This window comes from Arvicola amphibius, chromosome 13 (genome assembly GCF_903992535.2).
Source record: "Arvicola amphibius chromosome 13, mArvAmp1.2, whole genome shotgun sequence".
In the NCBI taxonomy this organism is placed as follows: Eukaryota; Metazoa; Chordata; class Mammalia; order Rodentia; family Cricetidae; genus Arvicola; species Arvicola amphibius.
In genome coordinates, this window is record NC_052059.1 from 70,036,565 (window position 1) to 70,047,249 (window position 10,685).

General features: G+C 36.5%; 1 protein-coding gene across 1 annotated transcript; it reads left to right on the top strand.

Annotated features, from left to right (window-relative positions):
* Positions 1-7,882: 7,882 nt before the first annotated feature.
* On the top strand, positions 7,883-8,812 carry LOC119799889 (olfactory receptor 4L1-like). The gene has a single exon (XM_038309722.1). It carries the CDS (start codon positions 7,883-7,885, stop codon positions 8,810-8,812), a length of 930 nt encoding a protein of 309 aa, XP_038165650.1.
* Positions 8,813-10,685: the final 1,873 nt, after the last annotated feature.

Genomic DNA, 10,685 nt, shown 5'->3' on the forward strand with positions numbered 1-10,685 from the left:
AAAATTATAGAAGAAAACTTCCCAAACCTAAAAAAAGATATTTCTATTAAGGTTCAAGAAGCTTACAGAACACCAAATAGACTGGATCAAAAAAAAAAAAAACCATCCCCTCGCCATATTATAATCAAAACACAAAACATACGGAATAAAAAAAGAAAAGGAAAAGGGTCAAGTAACATATAAAGGGAAACCTATCAGACTAACACCTGACTTCTCTATGGAAACCATGAAAGCCAGAAGGTCCTGGATAGATGTTTTGCAGAAACTAAGAGACCATGGATGCAAGCCCAGATTACTATACCCAGCCAAGCTTTCATTCACTATAAATGGAGAAAACAAAATAATCCAGGATAAAAACAAATTTAAACAATACATAGCCACAAATCCAGCCTTACAGAAAGTAATAGAAGGAAATTCACAAAGGACTCCAGCATTGCCCAAAATAACTCAGACATCTAGCGACCCTTCACCAGCACATCTCAAAGAAAGAAAACACACAATCTCTACTACCAAATAAAAATGACAACCGGAGTTAACATCCACTGGTCATTAATATCACTTAATATCAATGGACTCAATTCACCTATAAAAAGGCACAGGCTAAGAGATTGGATACGAAAACAGGATCCAACATTCTGCTGTTTACAAGAAACACACCTCAACCACAAAGACAGACATCACTCAGAGTAAAGGGTTGGGAAAAGGTTTATCAAGCAAATGGACCTAAGAAACAAGCGGGTGTGGCCATACTAATTTCTAACAAAGTTGACTTCAAACTAAAGTCAATCAGAAGAGATGGAAAGGGACACTTTATACTCATTACAGGAAAAATCCATCAGAATGAAGTCTCAATCCTGAATATCTATGCCCCTAATATAAAAGCTCCCACTTATGTAAAAGAAACACTTCTAGAACTCAAGGCAGCCATCAAACCACACACACTAATAGTTGGAGACTTCAACACTCCTCTTTCACCAATGGACAGGTCAATTCGACAGAAACCTAACAGAGAATTAAGAGACTTAATAGAGGTAATGAACCAAATGGACTTAACAGACATCTATAGAACATTCCACCCAAAGAAGAAAGAATATACCTTCTTCTCTGCGGCTCATGGAACCTTTTCGAAAATTGACCACATACTCAGTAACAAAGCAAACTTCCACAGTTACAAAAACATATTAGTAGCCACCTGCATCTTATCGGATCACCATGGATTAAAATTAGAATTCAACAACAATGCTACCCCCAGAAAGCCTACAAACTCATGGATACTGAACAGTCAACTACTGAACCACAGCTGGGTCAAGGAAGAAATAAAGAAAGAAATTAAAGTCTTTCTTGAATTTAATGAAAATAAAGACACAACATACTCAAACTTATGGGACACTATGAAAGCAGTGCTAAGAGGAAAATTCATAGCACTAAGTGCCCACTTAAAAAAAACGGAGAAAGCACACATTGGAGACTTAACAGAACACCTGAAAGCTTTAGAAAAGAAAGAAGCAGACTCACCTAGGAGGAGTAGAAGACTGGAAATTATCAAACTGAGGGCAGAAATCAACAAAATAGAAACACAGAAAACAATCCAAAGAATCAATGAAACAAAAAGCTGGTTCTTGGAAAAAATCAACAAGAGTGACAAACCCCTTGCCAAACTAATAAAATGGCAGAGAGAGAACACACAAATTAATAAGATCAGAAATGAAAAAGGAGACATAACCACAGACACAGAGGAAATTCAGAGAATCATTAGATCTTACTACAAAAGCCTGTATGCCACAAAATTGGAAAATGTAAAAGAAATGGACACTTTTTTAGATAAGTACCATATACCAAAGTTAAACCAGGACCAGGTAAATGCTCTAAATAGTCCTGTTAGTCGCGAAGAATTGGAAACTGTTATCAGAAACCTCCCTACAAAAAAGAGCCCAGTACCTGATGAGTTCAATGCAGAATTCTACCAGAACTTCCAAGAAGACCTAATACCTATACTCCTTAAGGTATTTTGTAATATAGAAACAGAACAGTCATTGCCAAATTCCTTTTATGAAGCTACAATTACCCTGATACCTAAACCACACAAACACTCAACCAAGGAAGAGAATTACAGGCCAATCTCATTCATGAACATAGATGCAAAAATTCTCAATAAAATACTGGCAAACAGAATCCAAGAACACATTAGAAAAATTATCCACTATGATCAAGTAGGCTTCATCCCAGAGATGCAGGGCTGGTTCAACATATGAAAATCTATCAATGTAATCCATCATATAAATAAACTGAAGGATAAAAACCATATGATCATCTCATTAGATGCAGAAAAAGCATTTGACAAAATTCAGCACCCCTTTATGATAAAGGTCTTGGAGAGATTAGGGATACAGTGGTCATTCCTAAATATAATAAAGGCTATTTAAAGCAAGCCGACAGCTAACATCAAATTAAATGGAGAGAAAATCAAGGCCATCCCACTAAATTTAGGAACACGACAAGGCTGTCCACTCTCTCCTTATCTCTTCAATATAGTGCTTGAAGTTCTAGCAATAGCAATAAGACAAAACAAGGGGATCAAGGGAATTCGAATTGGAAAGGAAGAAGTTAAACTTTCGTTATTTGCAGATGATATGATAGTATATATAAGTGACCCCAAAAACTCCACCAAAGAACTCCTACAGCTGATAAACTCCTTTAGTATCGTGGCAGGTTACAAGATCAACTCCAAAAAATCAGTCGCCCTCCTATATACAAAGGATAAGGAAGCAGAGAAAGAAATCAGAGAAGCTTCACCTTTCACGATAGCCACAAATAGCATAAAATATCTTGAGGTAACTCTAACCAAGGAAGTGAAAGACCTATTTGACAAGAACTTTAAGTCTTTGAAGAAAGAAATTGAAAAGGATACCAGAAAATGGAAGGATCTCCCTTGCTCTTGGATTGGGAGGATCAACATAGTAAAAATGGCAATACTACCAAAGGCAATCTATAGATTTAATGCAATCCCCTTAAAGATCCCATCAAAATTCTTCACATATCTTGAGAGGACAATAATCAACTTTATATGGAAGAACAAGAAACCCAGGATAGCCAAAACAATCTTATACAATAAAGCGACTTCTGGAGGCATTACTATCCCTGACTTCAAACTCTATTACAGAGCTACAGTATTGAAAACAGCTTGGTATTGGCATAAAAATAGAGAAGTCGACCAATGGAATCGAATAGAAGACCCAGATCTTAACCCACAAACCTATGAACACCTGATTTTTGATAAAGGAGCTAAAAGCACACAATGGAAGAAAGAAAGCGTCTTCAACAAATGGTGCTGGCATAACTGGATGTCAACCTGTAGAAGAATGAAAGTAGTTCCGTGTCTATCAACATGCACAAAACTCAAGTCCAAATGGATTAAAGACCTCAATATCAATGTGAACACACTGAACCTGTTAGAGGAGAAAGTGGGAAGTACTCTATAACATTTGGGCACAGGAGACTGCTTCCTACGTATAGCCCCATCAGCACAGACATTTAGGGCAACATTGAATAAATGGGACCTCCTGAAGCTGAGCAGCTTCTGTAAAGCAAAGGACACTGTCACTAAGACAAAAAGGCAGCCTACTGACTGGGAAAAATATTCACCAACCCCACAACAGACAAAGGTCTGATCTCCAAAATATATAAGGAACTCAAGAGACTATACTTTAAAATGCTAATGAACCCAATTAAAAAATGGGGCACTGAACTGAACAGAGAATTCTCAACAGAAGAAGTTCGAATGGCTAAAAGACACTTAAGGGCATGCTCAACCTCCTTAGCAATCAGGGAAATGCAAATCAAAACAACGTTGAGATACCATCTTACACCTGTCAGAATGGGTAAAATCAAAAACACCAATGACAGCCTTTGCTGGAGAGGATGTGGAGTAAGGGGTACACTCATCCATTGCTGGTGGGAATGCAAACTTGTGCAACTGCTTTGGAAAGCAGTGTGGAGGTTTCTCAGGAAATGTGGGATCAACCTACCCCAGGACCCAGCATTCCCACTCTTGGGAATTTACCCAAGAGATGCCCAATCATATTACAAAAGCATCTGTTCAACTATGTTTATAGCAGCATTATTTGTAATAGCCAGAACCTGGAAACAACCTAGATGCCCTTCAGTGGAAGAATGGATGAAGAAAGAGTGGAATATATACATATTAGATAAAAAACAATGACATCTTGAATTTTGCATGCAAATGGAGGGAAATAGAAAACACCATCCTGAGTGAGGTAACCCAGGCCCAAAAAGATGAACATGGGATGTACTCACTCATAATTGGTCTCTAGCCATAAATAAAGGACATCGAGCCTATAATTCGTAAAAAAAAAAAAAAAAAAATCCTAGAGAAGCTATATAAGAAGGTGAACCCAAAGAAAAACATATAGTTATCCTCCTGGATACTGGAAGTAGACAAGATTGCTGGACAAAAAATGGGAACAGGGGTTGGGGTGGGATGGGGGGAGGGGGGATGGGGAGAGAAAAGTGTGAAGTGGAGGATGGGAAGAGCTTGGGAGAATAGGATGGTTGGGATATAGGAAGGGTGGATATGGGAACAAGGAATTATATATCTTACTTAAGGGAGCCATTCTAGGGTTGGCAGAGACTTGACTCTAGAGGGGTTCCCAGGTGTCCAGGAAGACGCCCCAGCTAGGTCCTTGGGCAGCTGAGGAGAGGGTGCCAGAAATGTCCAGATCCTATTGCCATACTCATGAATATCTTGCATATCACCATAGAACCTTCACCTGGCATTGGATGGAGAAAATGACAGAGCCCCACATAGGAGCACCGGACTGAGCTCCCAAGGTCCCAATGAGGAGCAAAAGGAGGGAGATCTTGAGCAAGGAAGTCAGGACCGTGAGGAGTGCGTTTACCCATTGAGACGGTGGGACAGATCTAACGGGAGACCACCAGTCCAGTTGGAATGGGACTGATGGAACAGGGGACCAAACTGGACTCTCTGAATGTGGCTGATGGTGGAGGAGGACTGAGAAACCAAGGACAACGGCAATGAACATGAACTCTACAGCATGGACGGGCTCACTGTGAGCCTTGTCAGTTTGGTTGCTCACCTTCCTGGACTTAGGGGGAGCTGGGAGGACCTTAGACTTAACATAGTGAAGGGAACCCTGATGGCTCTTTGTCTTGGAGAGGTGTGGAGAGGGATTATGGGTGGAAGGCAGTGGAGGGAAGGGGGAGGAGGAGGGAAGGAGATGGAAATCTTTAATAAAAAAATGAGGAAAAAAATATCCACAAAAATGGAACTTAACAAAATAATTTGAAGTAAAATAAGAAAATGGGACTCCCATTCTATAAATTCATTGTAAGCTTATTATAACATCACAAGTACACCTATAATTTCATGATTGTTACAGTCAAGGCAACGTTCATGCAGAAACATAGCTCATTACAAGGTCATGAATTAAATGCAAGAATCTCTCTTGGTCATGCAAAAGACACAATAGCCTCATTTCTAACAATTCCCACTGGGGTTTGCATTCCCAGTACCTTCAAAATCTGTCTGCACAGTAATTGTTCCACATTTTTAAAGGAAGTGGAGATACTCTCCAGAATGATATGCAGTCCATTAAAAACATAAGAAGTGTAGGTTCAATTTATATACTACCTCGAATATCATGATCTTCATACTGTTTGTTAGTAAAGGTAAGTGAAAATATTGTAGAAAACAAATTCATTAAGTTCGTTATGAATAAAATGGTATTTTAATGAATTATGTTGTCTAGAAGAAAGGTTTTCGTCTTTGAGGGATTAAATTCTCGAACTGAGAGCTAACTTAACACCACTTCATAGTAAGCTAAAACTAACAATTACTGTGAAAAATTGAAAGAAAATATGCTCTCAAGGCTATACGGCAGAGAAAAATTGGGATTGGTTTGTTAAAGAATAATTAGGATGAATTTAAGAAACTTTATAGCATCATTAAAAAAAGTCAGACTACAATTGACTAGGACTAGGGCTATTGTTCTTTTCAAGATTCATGTGGTTTAAAGAGTACATAAATGTTTGCGTATGTTCACAATTTGAGAAGGAAATAGAGGATGACATTTCTTTCTTCATCAGATATTTATAAAACTTCTGTAAAAATATTTCTTAGACCATAAATGGGGAAAAAACAGTAATCATTGGATAAAGATGAGAAGCGTAAGATGTTTTGCATTCAAATGAAAGGAGAAAATGTAAATAATTTAAGATTGTTATCATGAATATTCTCCAGAGTAGGAAAACTAGACTAGCTAGTTTCCAAATAAACAAGGCAGCCAAAAGTATGTAAGCCAACAAAAGACTGAAATAATATAAAAAGATATAATAAATTTGATCTACAACATGCTTTTCGTTGCCTTCAAGGGAAATGTATGTGAATTCAATCAATGGGATAATACTATAAAGATGTACTTAACACATCTCGTTTTATAGATGTTCATAGGTTACCCATATCACAAACTTTTTGGTTTACTGGCCATAAACTTTATTTCAGTTTTGAAGGTGTCACATGGAGACAATCTTAATTTTGTTTTTGCATAAGTCATACACTAAGTTGAGGCTTTTCTCATATAGCTTATTTCTTTTAAAGTCATGTATTTCTAGATTATAAGATCTCTGCATAATAGACTTTGGTTACATAAGAACGGTGATAGTTAATAATATTTTAAAGACATTTATTTGTTGTTGAATTGTATTTTGGAAGAAATTCATATGAGGCATATGAGGTCTAAGAATATTTATCAATTTGATAATAAAATATATTCTTTCCATTCTAGTGGCATGAGGTATGTTGGTATAAACCAAGATTCTGGTATCTGGTTGACTTGTTTAATCACTAGTATTCATTCATGATAACTATGCAATTGTAAATGTCAAAAAATTGTGCTTCACAGCTTCCTTATATATACACAGCAACAATAATACTCTTGCATCATGTGTTTGTTATGAGCACTGAACTCCTCAAATGTCCATTAAATATATAGAATAAGTCTAACACTTAGCAAACACTTTACTGTAATTAAAAACATTATACTACTCAAAAAATATGAATGATGCCTAGAATGCCAAGATGGTATAACTTTTAACATTTTAATACAAGCAGAATTTATACATGAAAACTGTGACACCTTGTTATTTGCTCTAAACCAGAGTATGTAAACATACATTTTCCACAACAGTTCTTCTTTGTATTTTTGCAATGATGTATTTCAAAATAAAAGTGTAAAAAATCTGAGTCTGAGATATTATTGAGACTTTCATAAAATATCAAAAGAGATTAAAAGGAAAAATTATATTAATAAATTTGAAGATTGGTTTCCTTGTACAAATTGAATTCTAACCTGCATCCTCATTTGAACAACACTAAATAATTTTTGTTGATCTGTTCAGAAATACAGAGCAATGTATTTACTGGTACAATTCTGCATACTTCTATATTTGAATCACCTAACTGTGAAGAATCCAGTGAAATGAGACTGATATATTAGAGAAAAAATAAACAGCTATTACCATATAATCTTTATTTTCATTTGAATGTGAATAAATGCATGGGAAAATGAGGATTTACTAAAATACATCATTTGATTACATTAAATAATATAATTTTCACCCTTTCAAATGTTTTCTATGTTGGATAAATGCTGTTTTAACATGTGATGCTAAAAATCATTTCAATTAAACTCTGATATGTTGATATGATAAACAACATATGCTTTCCAATCATCAATTGATATTATTAATAGCAAAAATATAAACATACTAACAGTTACTATAGTTTGCTTTTGTTTTCTATCTCCTTGTATTGAAAGAACTTCCAGAAGCTGTCTGAATTGAATAAATGGATTATGAAAATGTATCGTCTGTGACAGAATTTATTTTAGTGGGATTTTCAGGAGATTGGGAGCTTCAGCTTTTCTTCTTTGTGACATTTTCTTTAATTTATGGTGCAACTGTGGTGGGCAACAGTCTCATTATAGCCACAGTGACAGCTAATTCTACGCTTCGTTCTCCTATGTACTTTCTTCTCGGAAACCTTTCTTTTCTGGACATGTGTATTACTACTGTCACAACACCCAAGATGATAAGAAACTTGCTTGCAGAACACAAGAGCATCACTGTATGGGGATGCATGGCCCAAATGTTCTTCATGCACCTCTTTGGGGGTGCTGAAATGACACTTTTGATAGTCATGGCCTTTGATAGATATGTGGCCATATGCAAACCCTTGCACTACAGGACAATTATGAGTCACAGGTTGCTGCATGCATCTGTATTACTTTCCTGGACAATTGGTTTCATACACACCATGAGTCAGATGGTATTGATAGTGAATTTGCCTTTCTGTGGCCACAATATTGTAAATAACATATTTTGTGATCTCCCCCTGGTAATCAAGCTTGCTTGTATTGAAACAAACACTCTGGAGTTATTTGTCATTGCTGACAGTGGGCTGCTGTCTTTTATATGTTTCATCCTCTTGCTTATTTCTTACACTGTCATTCTGGTCACTGTAAAGCACAAATCACCTGGCAGGCTTTCCAAGGCTCTGTCCACATTGTCTGCCCACATAATGGTGGTCACTCTGTTCTTTGGACCCTGTATCTTCATCTATGCCTGGCCATTTGGTAGTTTTACAAGCAATAAGGTGTTTGGTGTATTTTATACTGTTATCACTCCTGTACTGAATCCTGTTATTTACACACTGAGAAATCAGGAAATGAAAAAAGCTATGAGAAAATTATGGATCCAACAAGTTAGCTTTATTTAGAACATATATATTGAGTTGTATATGATTGACAGAGCCTTTGATTGTCATAGTTTGATAAATTAATGACTATGGATAATGTACTTCTTTACTTTTATGTTTGAACCACACCCTAATAAAGAGAAATTGATACTAATATATTAGTTGTGATTGTTTAATGTTATTTTTCATCATTTTTATTTCAAATATTTTTCAATAATGAGAATTTTCCTTATTGCATTATTAAATCTAGTGAACAAATTTATTAAAACAGGGGATATAATATAAATTATGGTGCACTGAATGTATAACTTTACAATCTTTATAGCACTATTCATACATGTATGTATATATATGTGTGTGTGTGTGTTTGTGTGTGTGTGTTGTGTGTGTATGTGTGTGCATAGATATAAATATATATGTTTTCATCAGACACACCGTTCAAAGTGAAGTATTCCAATGCCATGTCTGGGAGCAGGAAATATTTGCTCCTCTAAACTTTGGAAGATAGTGTTCTGCCCTAAGTAGGACTCAGTAGCTTCTTCAAGGACAGGTACTGTCTAGAGTACCAAATTCACAATCTTAGCTTGCAACAATTTGTTTCAGGAAGAACAGAAAAGGAGAGTTTCTCCCCTCTCCTAAATTCCTGTTCTCTGAATGAAACTCAGAGATTAGACTTGGCTAATCTACATGAGAGGCAGAAAAAGACAAGATCGCCTCAGTAAATTTGTAGCATGGAGACCATGAGAGAGGTTTGAAGGGGAAAGGAGAGGAAGGGAGGTGAACAGAGAAAAATGTATAGCTCAATAAAATCAATAAAAAAGATTTGTCTGTCTCATAGTAAAATCACACTGCCTGAGCAATTTTCAAGTATGTTTTTCCAAGGAAGTGATCAATGCTAACAAGAGGAACGAGATCAGGACTGTGATGTAGAGAGAACAGTTCCTGTGTGCACAGATAGCAGCCTGGCAAACTAGAATTGGATATAGTTAATGAAATTGTGATCTTTGGCTACCTGTAGAGCCAGGAATCACCAGAATTCCCCAGACTTCTGAGCACTATTTCCCAATCACTAGACCCATTCTTATGAAAGAGGTTCCATGTACTTGCAAAAGTCTGTTAATCTGCTTTTCCCTGATCCTGAGTATGGCTTCTGGGTCAACAGAATCCATTCTTATGGTAGTGGTCACAGGTACATTGAAAAAGACATGTACTTTGCAAAAGAGTTTCAAGGTAGTCATAACTTAAGCTTTATTGTAATTATCATCATGAGAAAACTTTTATTAAAATTGTACCATACTGCCGGGCGGTGGTGGCGCACGCCTTTAATCCCAGTACTCGGGAGGTAGAGGGAGGCGGATCTTTGAGTTTGAGGCCAGCCTGGTCTACAAGAGCTAGTTCCAGGACAGGCTCTAGAAACTACAGGGAAACCCTGTCTTGAAAAACAAAAAAATGTACCATACTTAAATACATGAAAATTACACTGCTCAAAGTCATACTCTAGAAGTGTGAACAAATACAACCTGACTAGATTGTGTTGACCTGGATTTTTTCTTACAGAAATACTCTTGCAGAACATCGTTCTGCTTACCTTAGCATTTGTAGGAACACGCATACACCACCTTTGTGGAGAAGTAGACAAATTTATGTGGTAGTTTGGATAAATCACCCCTCCTAAGAGTTATACTCTGTTTGATTAAGGGCATCTGAAGATCAAAGTGCTTAAAGAACATCTGAGCTTCCAATTCAATTGATTATTTGTTATGTTTTTTAGCTAGAGAACTCTCAAATCTGGAAGCAAAATTTCTAGGCCAGCAGAATTTAAGGGCACTAGAACAGGAAATAAAAATTGTCCTTGTGGGTCATTATATGTGTTAATGACTGGAAAATTCCCATC

Excerpts from the sequence above, each read along its gene's own strand:
- LOC119799889 (XM_038309722.1), top strand. The coding sequence starts at position 7,883 with ATGGATTATGAAAATGTATCGTCTGTGACAGAATTTATTTTAGTGGGA.